The sequence below is a fragment of the Cricetulus griseus genome, chromosome 5 (assembly GCF_003668045.3).
Source record: "Cricetulus griseus strain 17A/GY chromosome 5, alternate assembly CriGri-PICRH-1.0, whole genome shotgun sequence".
NCBI lineage: Eukaryota > Metazoa > Chordata > Mammalia > Rodentia > Cricetidae > Cricetulus > Cricetulus griseus.
The window spans coordinates 31,825,482-31,842,294 of record NC_048598.1 but is presented as its reverse complement, the minus strand read 5'-3'; the positions used below and the strand labels follow the sequence as shown (position 1 = coordinate 31,842,294).

The window sequence follows — 16,813 nt, the reverse complement described above, 5'->3', positions numbered from 1 at the left end:
ACTCTAAATCTTCTAATATGCAATCTAATTTGTTTCACCAGTCTGTTTATTTTTTGTTTCAGTACCACAGTTCTAGAGGCATTATAGTTCCAATCACACTTTTCTGTATGTTAAGTTCTGACTTTTACCTAATTAACTATAGTTGGATTGGTTCTACTAGCTTTTTCTTCTATTATCTAATTGCTTTCTTCTTTTAGTGGTGAGCTTAGCCTTTAACAGCTGAGCCATCAATCCAGCCCTTCTTTTCTGAATGTTACTACATTCAGAACTGAATGCAGTGACAGCCTAACTTTTTTTTTTTTTTTTTTTTGTGGTTTCTCTGTGTAGCTTTGGAGCCTATCCTGGCACTTGCTCTGGAGACCAGGCTGGCCTCGAACTCACACACAGAGATCTGCCTGCCTCTGCCTCCCGAATGCTGGGATTAAAGGCGTGCGCCACCAACGCTGGCTGACAGCCTAACTTTTTAAATACTCTACAAAACAGATAGCAAAACTGGTCTTTTATGTAAAACTTCAACTTTATTGAACAAAGGAATAGATGAATTTTCAAACTTTTGCATCGTGGTTATAGTTTTATAAGCCAACTGATCCATGGCAGTACTTACCAATATAAGATGTTGGTCTATTTTTACCATTTGTATTTTGCTTAAATTTTATGTTCATAAATATACTTAAATCAACAGTACATGGTAGCACATGGCACACACATTGCTTAAGCTGGTAATAACGGGTAACGGGTCTATAGTAACTTCAAGTTTGTGTACAAATTTGAATCTTATGCAAAATTTTGGTTTTATTTTTACATTAGTGGGAGATGTCAGTTACAGATAGGCAAATACTTTGTTTTTTACCTCTCAGCCAGAACCAAAGGAACACTTAAGATTTCCTTTTTAACATTTCAGTAAGAATGCCATATGACCTTTTCTTAAAGAAAATGACTGGGATGCTAATGAAGGAGAAAGTTTAATAAGCATATTTATTTAAATCAAATCCTCCAGTAAGAAATGGAGAATTTGCTGTCTTTACTTAGAAGGCTGTGTAAATAGTTATCTTTTAAATTTTATGTGCAGTTCAACAACATTCCCTTACTGGAAACATGAGCATTCCACATCACAGTTCCCAAAGGACTTAAAAGTCTCAAAATTCCGTGTCTTCTCTGGCTTGCTTCTCTCTGGATTCCACCCATGCCTTATTAATGGTTCGTTTCATGTCATCATCTCCATCTTCATAAATTTTCTTTAGAACGTTCATTAATCCCTCACTAGGATCTGTTTCAGTGTCATAGGAAGGCTTTCTGTGAAAAAGAAAACAGTCTACAATGAAAAATTGAAGCATGGAAAGACATTCTTAGGTTGTAACTAGTAGGAATAAGAAGAGTACAGAGAAGGGTGCTAGAACATACAAAATAAGCAAAATAATATGCCTAGCTTCATCCTGGTAAAACTGCATACCCACATGTGCCTGGCACACAAGGAGAGAGCACCAAATGGCAAGGACTGATCACGAGACAGTGAGATTTTAAGAGAAGATATGCAAATGTGAATAATAACTCTCTCAACTTACTGATCTTCACATCACTACAAGCAGGTATTATGGTATGGAAATATAATGAAACTAATACATTTTAACTAGAAAAACCACTAAACTTGAGATCTATGGATCTGGGTCTAGTGCTGAGGTTATACTCTTTAATGTGGTAAGCAATTCTAGTTTTCAATGAATGTCCAAACAGCCAATCAGCTTTACTTTTAATTTTTGAAATAGGACTCATTAGGCTCACGTTTAAATCAACTCCCCAAATAGTCAAAATACTCCTAACTCTAGCCTACCACTTCCCAAATGCATTCTGGCTATCAGATGAGGAATGACAAAAATGAGTAACTGACTCAGTACAAGGCACTACCAACTATAGGAGCAAGCTTAAAACTGATCCACAGTGGAAGTCATCTATCTGGTAAGATCTTTAAGTCATGAAGGATAAAAGTAAAACTGGATGTGGTAGTAAATGCATACACTCTCATTACTTGGGAGACAAAAGAATACAGGACTTAAAAAGAACAGTATCCTTGTCACATAAAATCAATGATAGAGAAACCAACTATACACCTCAGAAGCATGTAAGGAATCAAACGCTTTGGGTAGCTGAACTCTTCTTGAATTCCTAGAGCAGAATTATTTGAGATCAGGCCACAGTATCTAGAGACACACCAAGATGCCCAGGGATGAAATAATGCTAAAGAACAAGCTATACAACAATTGTCTTAAACTGGCCCTTGCCATCCTCAAATAGGCTCTGACAGGCTGGGTGTAGTTGCACACACCTTTAATCCCAGAACTCAGGAGGCAGAGGCAGGTGGATCTGTTAGTTCAAGGCCAGCCTAGCAAGTTCAAAGACAGCCAAACTACATACCAGAGAGACCATATCTCAAAAAACAAAGCTTCTGATAGTTGAAAGCAGATATAAGACATCAGGAGATAAACACTTTGCTTGTACAACTATTAGCCATGAAGTGAAACCATAACCCCAGATAAAAGTAGTAAAATTATTAAACTTACTCTTTCTCTTTGCATTCTTTTTCCACCTGAGTTAAGTAGTCCCATCGTGTGTTTTCTGCTTTCTTTCTACATAAGATGATAACTGTATCAGTCTTGACCTGGAAGAAAAGGAGAGGAGTAGGAGCTTGTAACATAGAAATAAGCATGAGTATTTTAAGAAATGCTGTTACCAATCAAGTGCCTAGTATGTTAATACTCATTCTTGATGCTAGTAATACTTTTATACAAACAAGTGGAATACCTTTGATGCTAATGCCATCAAGATCTGAACATAGGGTTGGGGACATGGTTCAGCTGGTAGAGGCTTGCTCAGAATTCATGAGGCCCTGGTCTGATTCCTATTATCACATAAAACAAGGCATTGTGGCACACACCTGTAACCTCAGAACTTTGTAGAGGCAGGATTACCAAGAGTTCAAAGTCACTTTTAGCTTCTTAGTGGAATGGAGTACTGTCTGGGCTACCAGAGACCTATTTGAAGAGACCCTTGGGCTGAACCTACCTTGGTTGTAGGTAAACTCATGTGCATGTGTTCTGGTTGATTTTGTGTTAACTGACACAAGCTAGAGTATCTAGAAAAAGGACCCTAAAGTGAGAAAGTACCTCCATCAGATTGCCTGCTGGCAAGTCTGTAGGGCATTTTCTTGATTGATTGGCAGGGACTATATAATCCCTGGGCAGGTAGTCTTGGGTTGCCTAAGAATAAAGCTGAGCAAGCCCCAAAGAACAAGCCGGTATTCTTACTTCATGGTCTTTCCTTCATGGCCTCTGCTTTGTTCCTGCCTTGAGTTCCCTTCATGACTGACTATGATCTGGACATGTTACTTTTGGCCTTGGTATTTTATCACAACAACTTAAATAGGACAGCATTTCAATGCAAACACAAGGACCTGATCAGGTATCTACAACCCAAGTAAAAAAAAAAAAAGCCAGGCATGGTCATACACAACTGTAGTCCCAGCACTCCTATGGCAAGATGGGAGACAGGAAATCCAAGAAGCTTGTAGGCCAGGTAGCCTGGTACATATAGTGGTGAACCAATAAGACTCTGTCCCTAACAGGGTAGAAGGTGAGGACTGACATGAGACTGTCTTCTGATCTCCACATATGCATCATGGTGTATGTACATACACAAAGACTTAAAAGAGAATATTAATGGGAAGTGTGGAAAAAACTTTAGAAGGACTTCACTGGGACAAAATGTGAACCAAGTGAAACCTAAGACCTGAAAGGAGAACACCACAGACAGCTAGCATAGCAAAAAGAATTATCTTGTCGGGTGGTGGTGGTGCACACCTTTAATCCCAACACTTGGGAGGCAAAGACAGGTGAATCTCTGATTCTGAGGCCAGCCTGGTCTACTGAGTGAATTCCAGGACAGGCGCCAAAGCTACAGAGAAACCCTGTCTCGAAAACCAAAACAAACAAAAACAAAACAAAAATGAATAGCTCCTAGGTGAAACAGTTATAGTGTATTGAAAGGACTAAATCTCAGTGATTTAAGGAAAACTAGAGGGGTCTGAAAGGAGAGCAAGGAAGGTAAACAACTTTTTAACTCAACAATGTGTAACTCCTAGATGCTTTGATTATTCCTCTGACTATGAGACATAACAAATAGGCTACTGCAGGGAGAACTGGATACTTAACACATGGCATTTATTACTACTTTTAAGCAAATACATAACATGGAAGAATTACATGTCTATACATTTGATATATTAAACATCACTTTTTAAACTGAAAAAAGGGTTGTGTAAGTTTGTAAAAAGCATAAGCAACTGATTTTTTAATGAAAACTTCCTTATTTTTTACAACTTCAGCAATTAAGTACTTAAGAGATCCTTATATGCATCAGAAATTTACATATAACACAGCTAATAGTATACTATTTATGTTAGTGCTTCCTATTTATTTACCAGTATATCATTCCTACTTTATGAAATTACCACTGTACAAAGAACCACCAGGGGTCACAACTACTAAGGGATAAAGCTGGCATTAAAACTCTTACTCACTGAAAACATTTCTCCTTACTTTTAATATATTCTACAATGAATTGGCAAACTTCCTTCAAAGGGCCAAACAGTAAATTATTTATTTTTCATTTCATGGGCTAAATGATCTATTTTGCCACCGTAGGAGAAGCAGACACCAAAAGAACGTAAGAATGGTTATTCCAGTAATGAACTACTTACAGATCAGCCTGTGGACTGTACTGTACTGGAGCTAGATACAGCTGAAAACTTATAGTTCATCTCTGCCCTAAATCAGCCAGATTCAATTTAATAAAGTTTTACAATATTTTCACGCGTGTGCGCGCACAACACACACACACACACACACACACACACACACACACACACACACACACACACACGCGCGCGCGCACACACACACTCTCTCTCTCTCTCACAATACTCACTTTTTTTGAACTGCTTTCCACAGAGATGGGTTTCAAAAGATTGTTCACAATCATGGAGTAATTCTTGCCATTGAGATTTTTTACCAAAAGATCAAATGACCTACAAACACAACAGGGAATGCATTATCTTTCTGGTTCTATGACAGTCACTCTATGGTTCTTGAGACAAGTCAACAGCTTTGACTTAGGGCAGTAGTTCTCAACCTTCTCCCTTAATACAATTCCTCATGTTGTGGTGACCCCCAACCATAAAAGTATTTTCATTGCTACTTCATTACTGTACTTGTGCTACTGTTAAGAATCGCAATGAAAAGCTGGGCATTGGTGGTGCACACCTTTAATCGTAGCACTCGGAGGCAGAGGCAGGAGGATCTCTGTGAGTTCGAGGCCAGCCTGGTCTACAGAGTGAATTCCAGGACAGCCTTCAAAGCTACAGAGCAACCCTGTCTCGAACCCCCCCCAAAAAAAGAATTACAATGAAAATATATGCTATGTGGGATATCTGATATACAACCCCTGTGAAAGGGTCACTTGACCTTCCCAAGGGTTTTCGACCCATATTGAGAACAACTGGGTTAGTATGTAGACTTGGTTGTTCAGCAGAATTTTGGAAGCCATACAGAAGACAAGATTCCTATGATAAAAATAAGGCAATGATAGCTGTACTTCCAGTAACAAGAACGCACCTCTCAGTGAAGTGTACCTGCACATTTTCAGTGGGAACCTGATGAACTCCAGTTAAGGTAATGTAGATTTTCACAAACTTATCTGATTGATCCCATCCTAGCAAAACAAAAAAGATGAACAGACACATCTGAAACTATCCATAGAACATGGCTTAATATAAAACTCAGCAGTTAAAAGCACTGGCTGTTCTCCCCAAAGAACCAGAGTTCAAGGCCCAGCACCGACATGGCAGTTCATAGCATCTGCAAGTCTAGTCCTAGGGTATCAGAAACCCTCTTTTAGACTCTGAGGCATGCAGGTGACGCACAGACATACATGCAAACAAACACCCATACCCGTAAATAAAATTCAGAAAATAAAACTCGGTAACAGTTTTACTGTTACTCCAGAAACAGACACACACACACAAATAAATTAAAAATTCTCAAGATATGGGACAGAGAGATGGCAACTATAACTCCAGTTCCAGGGGATCTGACACCCTCACACAGACATACATGCAAGCAAAACGCTAATGCACATAAAAAATAAAAAGGAATCATTAAAAATTCTCAATATGGAGAAGCTATGTCTCAAAACCGAACTTCTGAAAACAGTACTATTCCTGAGAATAAGCATCCAACAAGTGGGAGAATGTACAGTAAGATTCAGTTTCTAAATGCAAAGCTAGGGTCATTAAATGCATTTCATCTTTCTTATGAATACCAGCAAGACCTCTACCAGTTTCTCTCCAGCTAAAATTTTTCATTTTTATTTTGAGAAAGATCTAAACTGCCAAAGTTGGCATCAAACTTGCAATCTTCCTACCATAGCCTTCCTACCATAACTATGATTAAATTCTGTGTCACTATGCCCAAATACGAGAAGACTGGCTTCTTGTTTTTTTAAAAAAATTTTGCCCTTCGGGGCTGGAGAGATCGCTCAGAGGTTAAGAGCAGTGGCTGCTTTTCTAGAGGTTCTGAGTTCAATTCTCAGCAACCACATGGTGGCTCACAACCATCTGTAATTAGATATGGCACCCTTTTCTGGCCTGCATGCATACAGGCAGGCAGGACATTGTATACATAATAAACAAATCTTAAAAAAGGAAAAAAGAAAAAAATTTGCCCTCCATCTAAAGCTTGATAGATCTTGCCATGGGGGGTACACATTTATAACCCCAGTACTTGTGAGATGGAAACAGGAGAATCAGGAGTTCAAAGTCATCATCAATTCAACAGTTTAACATCAATACTGTTTAATTCAGTAACTATTTCTACTTCTCAAAGCAGTCTAAAAAAAAAAAAAAAATGTAACCACAGCCCTTTCAAGACATAGCTACTTGGGAGGCACAAATGGGAGGATCTCTTGAAACAGTCTAGACAACATACCACGATGCCTGGCCTCCAAATAAAACAGAATGAGCCTGGTGGCTCACATCTGTGACCCTAGCACTCAGGAGGGAAGGCAGAAGGATCTCCACAGTTCAAGGCCAGCATGGACTACAAGCAACTATCTCACAAACACAAAACAAGCAAAACTCAAACAAGTATAAATAGATAAAAGATCCTAATTTTTCACCGTAAATCTGTTAATTTGGCCTCCCAGTAAGTACACTATCTAATGCCACTTTGGTAATCTAACCCACGCCAAATGTCAACATTAAAAATAAAGAGCACAAACTTCACACAAAAATCTATGAATACATTATGAAGTAGTTCTTTCTGCTTGGCAGAATACTAGATATAGTGGAACGGGGCATACCATAATTACTGATTTTCACAGTGTATCCTGTCGTAAGAGGAGCAACCACAGCAGCTGGCTTTTCATTGTCAAGTTCTGATTTCTTCTGTGATTTCTGCTGCATCTTGTTCTTTATTTCTATCTCAATCTTGGATTTTTCACTTGTAAGAGTATCACGAACTCTTTTCCTAGTGGACTTTTCCAGCAACACTTTGACCTCTTCTAGGTCCTTCTGCAACTGTGTTAAGATAGAAGTAGGTTAGGATAAATAAGGCCTACCATCCAATTCAACTTACTGAAATAAAATGAAAAGTTAAGTTCATTTTAATTTTTAGGTTTCAAACATAATTATTTCTTCTTGTTCCCTGAATTGTAAACAACCCACATTTCCTTCTTATTAAAGGAAAACAATCTTAAATCAATAATTGTCTTTATTTTCCAGTTTGGTAGGCTGTTACCTGTCTGTGTTTTAGAAAAGTAGGGGGAAAATTTTTTATAGATGTCCTTGTAACACCTAGCTAGACATCAAATATTAGAAAACTTTAATTATAGTCAAAGAGATGAGAATCCATCTGACTGGGAAGGGCGAAGGCAACTTTACTGAGGTAACAAAGGCTGCACTTTCAGTGATCAATTTTCCTATCTCAGAATTTGAATTTTTTAAATTAAAGATAAAAAATAAAATAGCAAGATGGCTCAGTGGGTGAAGGTGCTCCCTGCCAAGCCTGATGCAGAGTTCAATTCCCAGGATCCAGGTGGAAGGAGAATCAATACCATCAAGACCTTATCTCCACATATGTCGTAGTAAATAAATGTAAAAATATTCTGCTCCTAAGAAAAAGTCTTGTTCAGCAGTTGGGTTGATCTTTTGGTTAGAATCTGAGACCAAGAAAGGAAACTTTGGATATCTAATCCCTTATGACTCTTGGAAATTGGTCTTTACAAGTCTGTTTTCTTGTCATGCCAATACAACAGGTAAGTCTTCTAGTTTCTAGACAGACATTTATGATGTTGTGGAACTTCATTAAAGACAATCAATGGGCAGGGTCTGGAGAGATAGCTCAGTGGCTAAGAGCCCATGCTGTTCTTCCAAAAACTAGCTGTTCAGTTCCCAGCACTCACACCAGAAGCTCACAAATTTTTGTAATTCCACCTCCGGGTGTCTGATGCCCACCACGGGCACCTACATACATGTGCTATTACGTATACAGGCAGATAGACAAAAATATTTCTCCAATCATGCTCTGATGTTAATTGTGAGTAAATGCTTTCTGCCTTGAATGGCCAAGATCAAAAACACCAATGACAGCTTATGCTGGTGGGAGTGCAAACTTATACAGCAGCTGTGGAAATCAGTATGGCAATTTCTCAGAAACTCAGGGATCAACCTACCTCAAGACCCTGCAATACTACTTTTGGGCATATACCCAAAGGAGGCACATTCGCACCACAAGGACATTTGTTCAACTATGTTCATAACAACATTATTTGTAATAGCCTGATCTTGGAAACAGCCTAGATGCACCTCTACTGAAGAATGGATAAAGAAAATGTGGTAATTTACACAATGGAGTTCTACTTAGAAACAATGACATCCTAAAATTCACAGACAAATGGACAGAACTAGAAAAAAACATCCTGAGTGAGTAACCAGAAAGACTCACTCATAAGTGGATACCAAACATAAAGCAAAAGACACCCAGCCTACAAAACATACCCCAGAGAAGCTCAAACCCTCTTCAAAAACAGATGGAAACAGATGAAGAAATCCAAAACTAACCAATAGGCCAAGCTCCTGGAGTACAATCAAAGTGAGAGAGGAGCGATGTATGAACAAAGGAGTCAAGACCATGATAGGGAAACCCACAGAATCAGCTGACCCAAGCTAGTGAGAGAGCACTGACTTGGGTCTGACAAATGGAGAACCTAAGACCGAACTAGCCTGACTCTCTTAATATAGGTGACAATGGTGTGACTGGGACAATATATGAGGCCACTGGCAGTGGGTCCAAGATCTAACACTAATGTACAAACTATCTTAGTGGAGACCATTCTATATGGAGAGATACCTTGCCCAGCCTAGACACAGGGATGTGGGGGTGGAGAGGTACCTTGGGCCCACCTCAACAAGATGACTTCCCCTCTCTGTGTATCAAATGGGAGGAAGGGGGTGGGGGAGGGACGGGAGGAGAGGAGGGAGGGGGAACCAGGATTGGAATGTTAAAATAAATTAATAAAAAAAGTGTAAAAAAAATTTTTTTTGCCTTCATACTAGGTAACCTGATCACAAAAACAGCAATCTTACTTTACACCTTCATACTAAATAAAAGGCTTAATGTTAAGTCTTTAAATGACCCTTTTACAACTGAAGAGTCCATAACAGAAAACCACAATCAAAAACTAGGAGTCCAGTCTCAATGGATATATCTACAACATAACTCCCTAACCTAAGGCATTATGTAAGGCTCAGGGTTAAATGTGGAAGAGGTGAGGGCTAGAATAGAAAGAGGATCAGAGATTACTGTGAGACTGTCTCCTAGAAATATCAGAAGCCACCCCTCACCACCTGCCCCAAAATCTCATCAGTGCAACTGCCTAACTGTGAGCAAGGAAAACAGGCAAGCTAAAGTGAACAAGGTAAGCCCGTGATATCTCAACCCTGCCCAAAGAACTACAGGCAAACGAAAAAGGCTAACAGCATGAGAAAGTCTTCCCCAGGGAAGAAGACAGACCTGAGCAGATTTGTAACAACTAATGAAAAGAGAGACCATGAAACTCAAGGGGAGCAAATGGGAGGCTTGGAGGGGGGGAATAAAATAATTTTTAAAAATCTTTTAAATGCCAGCTATCAGGTAGCATTTGAAGTAAAAAGGAGTTAGCCTTTGTTTTATAATCGCTATTACTACATGGCCTTTATGATCTCATTTGTTGTATTTACTTACAACAGTTTATAAAAAACACAACAGGGATGCTCCTGTCCACAATCAAGAAATACTGATTCTAAAATCCAAAACTGCACACTCATCTTTTGAACATAGAATCAAGGTGTTTCATTCCAAATCCTTCAGTGGCTTCAAAATTCATGTGGATTCTAGTATCAATATAATAAAAATATTAAAAGTAAAGCAAGTACTTATTCCTCCAATAGGAATTTACTTAACAAAGAGAAAGGAAACCTATCAAATCTAAGTTAGAGGTTTTGCTTTTGCCTGGAAAAGGAACCCTTTTTCTAGCTGACTCATGGCAGAATTCCCAGGCCCTCTTTATGGCCAATTTTAGCTCTAAAGTACTCTGCACTCTTTAGTAAGGTGTCAACAGAAGAGTCATTGCTTGGCTTTTGTATTTGCAGCCCTGAAACCAACATAGTGCATCCAAACTTTAAGGTGACCAAGAACAGATAAAGCAGTTTCTATCTATTTTATCTCATAATTTTTCTTGCCTTCTTGGCATGCATTTGTTTCCTGTATGTAAACATGTATGTTCCTTTGAATCTATCTCCTCGTTGTGCACTAGGGGCCTCAAAACCAATGTGTCTGGCCTGGCCTGGTAGCATATGCCTGTAGTCCTACCACTCTGGAGGCAGAGGCAGGTGGATCTCTATGAGTCTGACTACTACAGAAAGTTCCAAGCCAGGACTATTTAGTGAAACCTATCCCTGCAAACAAAAATTGCTCAAAATAGGGAAAGAACCCACGTCGTCGTCGTCGTCGACACCCCCCCCAAAGACATGGGATTGTGTACCAGGTACACATACACAAACAGATGTATCACATCCAGAGAAACACACAACAAATCCATAAAGTGGTACCACACACTCACTTAGATGGTATCATGCGAACAACAAACACCCAAGAAAACAACAAAATGTTATAGTATATGAAGAAATACTATCTTTTATGCAATTCTTGTGACAATGGTAGTTTCCCAGGACGTGCCTTATTATCTAGCAACTACATGGACTAATAACATGCCCCCAAAACAACAAAACTTGTTTACAAAGATTCAAAATCATCAAAATGGAGAAACGACCATATGCCAACAGATGAATGTGCATTCTGTATGTACAATGGAGTTTTATTCAGCCATTAAAAAGGAATGGTGTATTGATATACCACGGGTGAAATAGAAACATGGAGGGTACCAGCCCAGCTGTTGCCTTATCAGAGCCAATACTCAATGGATTTCTTTTTGAGGAAATGAAAATATTCTGCAACTAAATAACAATGATGGAAGAAGGTGAATTTCACAAAAGAAAAATGTGCCCCTAAATGCATACCCCCCAATTATAAAGTTAAAGTTCCTTCCTTCGGAGAATGTTTACTACTGAACTACATGTGTGCACAACTGTTAAGTAGCCCCAGACTCTCCATGTGAGCACATGTGCTCAAGGCTACTTACTTGTGGCAAGATTAATACTTTACCATAACTTAATAATCTTTCTGCCTTTAAAAGCGGATGTCTTGCTTTTTAAAGTGAGGGGAAATTTTTCGAAAAGGAAATTTTAACAGATAGCCCACGCGTATATCAATCACATAAAGTCTACATAGGCCATAAGTCGATCGATTACCATTTCCTATTTTGTGGCCGAGTTTTAGAGCTTGAGGTTCCAAAAACGTCAAGTCACCCACGTTCATAATTTACAGACCTATAAAGAGACGCCATGCAATCCCCTATCATTACCTACAACTAAATTTCCAATTATTTCTTAATGCACTTATTACATAAAGATTGGGGATGTAACGCAACGGTGGAGCGCTTGCCTAGCATGGGCAAGGCCTGCAGGTCCGCCGCTGGCGCCGCTAAAGGACCAAAGTGAGTCGTAAGTGCAGCCCTGGGCGTTCAGAAATAACACACAGGACGTAGAACCACCCCACGGAAAGAGTGCGGTGCCCAAGAAACTATCTTGGCTAGCCGTGTAGGCACAGGAATGCCTTCCAATTGCCCTCCACCTGGAGCTACCAGCTTTTGCAATGGGCTTTAACGGAGGTCCCGGTCCCCGGGAGGCCCTCGGGCACACGGCGGGGCCCCGCGCAGGCATGTGGGCTCCCGACACACCCCCGAACTCCCGACCGCGGCCCGGCGCACAGGGCCCAGGCAGGTGGCGGCGCGGAGGCCGCGGGCCCACGGCAGGGTCAGGGCTGAGGACGCGAGCCCGGGGTGAGGCGCGGCCGCCGGGCGGCGTGGGCCGGTGGGTCGAGGCGGACCCCTACCTCCTCCAAAGCGGAAGCCATGGTGTGGCGGTCGGGCCCGAGGCCGGAGCTGCACCGGTGCACCGGTGCGGACAGGAAACGCGGAACACGCCACCCGAGAGCGACAGACACAGCAGCAGGCGCGGAGAGCTACACCGACCCGGCGCGATCCCGCCGCCCGCCCTCCGCACGCGACGCCTCTGGAACCTTCGCGAGGTTCCGCCGCCAGCCCCTGAGGCCCCGCCCAGGCCTTGAGGCCCCGCCCCGCCCCGCCGAGCCTGGGCCCGCCCTCCAGCCAGGTCTCCTAGCAACGCTCAATTCTCGCGAGCGAGCGAATGCTCGAGAAGCCTGACGTCTCTTCCTTTCCGTCCCAGCAGCCTAGACGTGTTTCCGCTACCGCGTAGCCTCGCTGCGCAGTCGCAGCTCGGAGCTACGGCCTGACCTAGCCGGGGAACTAACGCACAGCGGTTTGTGGACCCAGGGGAAGTGTTTAGAGAAGGCCTGCTTCCGCCTCTAGGATGCCGGCCCAGCTCGGCCGCCATCTTGTCTCTGGCTAGTGTGAGCTGTGGGCAGAAAGGAACAAAGGCGCGCTCTCAGAGCTGCCTACTTACGTCCAAAAGGGACAGGTTTGTTCAGAGAGGAAGGTTCCTAAAGAGTCTTTAGGTGTGCGTTGGAATTCTGGGTGCGTCATGCGTCAAGCGCCTTGGACGCGGCGCCATCTTGTAGGACGTTAGGAAGGGTTGCACGTGCCGCTGACAGGCTCCTGGGCGCAGTGGTGGGAAGGCGGTGTGAGGACTCGGGCGTCATGCTGGCCCGCCGCTGCCACCCGGCAGAGTACACTCAGGCAGTACCCTGGTCAGCCCAGGAGCGGCAGAAAAACCCTTTAAAAGAAAGACACCACCCCATCCCACCCCCGCCCCCTTTTTCCCCTCCCTGCCCCCCTCCCTCCCTCTACCTCTCTCTCCCTCCCCTCCCTACCCTCACCCGCTTCCCCCTCCCCTCCCCTCCCATCGCTCCTCTCTCTTTCCCGCTGTTCCCTGGAGCAGACAGGACTTTTCCTGTCTCCCTCTTCTCTTCTGTCCCCTCTCTGTCTCTGGGTCTCTACCTCTTTTCTCTTTCCTTCTTCCTCCCGTTTCAAATAAAACTTCTCACTTAAACTCTGTTTGCCAGGCGTGTTTGTCCCTCCGCCTCGGTCATCCTTGCCTTCCACGGAATCCCCCATTGTCCCCCTCGTGTTCTGTCATGACAGGCGGGCACTTCTTCAGTGGCCGAAATTTTGATTCTGCGTTTCCTTTATGAGCTATTGAAACAAGATTTCCAGTGCCTTCGCTCTTTACTAACGGTTCAGTTATTTTGTAGTTTTCAGCAGCAGGGTTTGAATTAAGTGATCCCAGGTGGAGAAATTATTAGAACTATATTCTGGTTATAGCAGCCCGGATTAGTAAAGACCCAGCTTTTACTATTTATTTGAAAATTATTTTAATTTCTGACAGCACAGACATAAAACAGAAACAGTACTCATTGGGAGGTCAAGCAATCTGCTGTCAGCTTTAAACATGCCTAAAGAAGCAATTAGAATCAACAAGCCAGAAGGCAAATGCTTCTATACTACATTTTACTTTACACTAATGTAATTACATTGCAACATGTGTGCATTTCTCATGCAAAGTTGCACAAAATTATTAAGTCAGGCAGGAAAGTACACAGTGTTTGGTTGCATTTAAATAAAAGTCTCAGACCAGACTAGGAGAGGAGCTGCCACCAATTTGGTCCAGGCCAAAAGGTCAAAAGACATGCACTGCAGAATTTACTAGGTTATATAGAGATCAGGCTACGTTAAGGAAACTGAAAACCCAGTCCTAGGGAAGGAAAGGTTTAGGGTAGGGGGTAGAATGTGGATTGCTGGGAAGAGCCATAGGTACTGACTGAAACTTGCCCCAGGTTTCTTTGAGACCTAAAAGTATTGTTTATTAATTTGAGTACAGGTTATAGTGTTATTGTTAGACCCCCGAAAACTCAAGTATCCGGGGTCCCAGGCCATGTTCGCGGTCACCCCAATCACCAGGCAGATTCGAGAGCTTGCTGCAAACTGCATGAGACTTTATTGTAATTTAACGAGCTAACCCCATGTTAGCTCAGGTCATTCACCCACCCGCCATGGCGGATGGCTAGAAAAGACGGCTCCTAGGGTCTCCCAAGAGATCTTATAGGACAGCGTAAGGGGAGTGTCTAGGGGTACGCACAGGCTCAGGATTGGTGTGCCTCCAGGCTTGGAGGGCTTGCCCTATGTTGATTGGTCAACTGGTTGTTATGGCCCATAGGCCCTCCCAGGGTGGTTGCTATGCTCTCTACCTCATTGCTGTACGCTAGTCCGTAAAGCACACCCAGGGTCGTAAAGCATAGTGCCACCAGCTAACTTCTGATTGGTTCCTTGTAACAAGGCAGGCATCTGACTTTCTAGTGACTAGGTCAAGGTCATAGAAGCACGTGTTCGGTCGTTATGGCTGCCAAAAGGGAAGCTGGTCCCTTCATTATGAGCTATAAACATATTTGTGTGGTTGGTTTGGTAACTTAAGGCCTAGGAGAGAATTTGTCAAGGTGACAGAAGTGTTACTGTTACAGGGAGCCCACTAGAGAAAAGTCTGACACAATTTATAGCCAATTGATTTATCCACAACAACATAAGCTGGGGAAGTAACAACATGAGCTGGAGCTGGGTGTGGTGGTGCACACTTTTAATCCCAACACCTGGGATACATGAACTGACAGATCTCTGAGTTTGAGGCCAACCTGATCTACAAAGCAAGTACCAGGACAACTAGGGCTACACAGAGGAAAGCCTATCTTGGATGCACCCACACACTCCTACCCCCCACCCCCTTACCCCCCACCTCAAAGAACATGAGCTGATTGCACACACACACACACACACACACACACACACACACACACACACAAAGAATATATGAGCTGATTGAAACTCAGTTCTTCTGGAAGCAACAGCCTTGCCTGTTTTTAAAACATTACAATAATAAGGGGGCTGAAGAGATGGCTCAGAGATTAAAAGCTCTTCCTGAGGTCCTGAGTAACCAGCAACCACATGGTGGCTCACAACCATCTATAATGAGATCTGGTGCCCTCTTCTGGCATGCAGTCACACATGCAGGCAGAACACTGTATACTTAGTAAAACCTTTAAAAACAAAACAAAACACATTATAATTGATAGAGGTAGACCCACCTGGATTATTCAAACTCTTTCCTACACAAAGTGACTGTTTAAGGCTTTCATTATGACTTTGTGGCAACACTTAGTGTTTGACTGAATAACGAAGGAATATAGGCAAACCAAGTTCACACATCAAAAACTATACAATCAACTATCCATTCCCCCACACCAGTCTTAACGTTGTCCTCACTCACTCAACCTGCTGTTCTTTATACCTTTTTGCTACTTGAAGTTTATTAGTCTTTTTTCTGTTATAGCAGTTTTTCTTACTTGGGGCAGTTGTAGATATTTTGCTCATCTCATACCAGGAAGCCACCTTGACTTCCCTGCAGCAATGGACTGTAACATAGAATTGTTAGCCATATAAACCCTTTCTCCCTTTAGTTTTAATATATTATCACAGCAATAGGGGAAAACCAAAAAATGTTCTTTTCCAGGAAATTTGGGAGTCAAGTTCTAGATGTTAAAGAAAGGTTTTTATATTTTTTGTTTCAGATTCAGTTTCAAGGTCTTCTTAGCTTTTGGGTTTTGAGTTCTCAGAGTTCTCTTATGTCTAAGCAGGAGCTGGAATACCTAACTAATAACAGTGCTTAGAAATTAAACAAAAAAGGGGCACATGTTCTATAAGCATGTATCTGTATATATGCCATAAATAGTAGTTCTGGTTTTTATTCAATACCCATGACTCTACCTTAGACCTCATGTTACAGGAATCCTTATTTCTAAATTGTAACATTCTAAAAATTTATGTTCTGTAGACAATTCTGTTTCTTAACACCATCAACTCCCTAATCATTCCTGTATCAATATTGCAGTCCTATGACATCTTTTCTTTGTATTGGTCTGTATTTATACTATACAGATTTATGACCATCTGTTTTAACATTCTCCTAAACACTAGGGCAGTATAAACTGGCCCTTGATTATTTACTTCATCTACTTAGCAAGATACGAACCTTAGTTTCTCCCAATACTGGTGATTATTCCCATTCTATTTATTTTTTAAGATT

General features: G+C 41.8%; 1 protein-coding gene across 2 annotated transcripts; it reads right to left on the bottom strand.

The window, feature by feature from the left end:
• Positions 1 to 772: 772 nt before the first annotated feature.
• Positions 773 to 13,394, bottom strand: Cacybp (calcyclin binding protein). 2 transcript variants are annotated; one of them, XM_027417263.2, is made up of 6 exons: positions 13,187 to 13,394; positions 7,408 to 7,624; positions 5,664 to 5,760; positions 4,978 to 5,077; positions 2,556 to 2,653; positions 773 to 1,293 (listed from the first exon to the last, which is right to left on the bottom strand). In XM_027417263.2, the coding sequence occupies exons 2-6, from the start codon at positions 7,508 to 7,510 to the stop codon at positions 1,137 to 1,139; spliced, it is 555 nt and encodes a 184-aa protein (XP_027273064.1). In that variant the 5' UTR covers positions 7,511 to 7,624; positions 13,187 to 13,394; the 3' UTR covers positions 773 to 1,136. The 2 variants fall into 2 exon arrangements, with proteins under 2 accessions (XP_027273064.1, XP_027273065.1); XM_027417264.2 differs by lacking the exon at positions 13,187 to 13,394 and adding an exon at positions 12,597 to 12,780.
• Between the last annotated feature and the right edge of the window lie 3,419 nt (positions 13,395 to 16,813).

Excerpts from the sequence above, each read along its gene's own strand:
- Cacybp (XM_027417264.2), bottom strand. The coding sequence starts at position 12,617 with ATGGCTTCCGCTTTGGAGGAG. Across the intron at positions 5,078-5,663 it reads CAGGTACACTTCACTGAGAG|GTCATTTGATCTTTTGGTAA; the intron begins GTGCGTTCTTGT and ends TTGTGTTTGTAG. Across the intron at positions 2,654-4,977 it reads TGGAAAGCAGTTCAAAAAAA|GTCAAGACTGATACAGTTAT; the intron begins GTGAGTATTGTG and ends CTTTTCTTCCAG.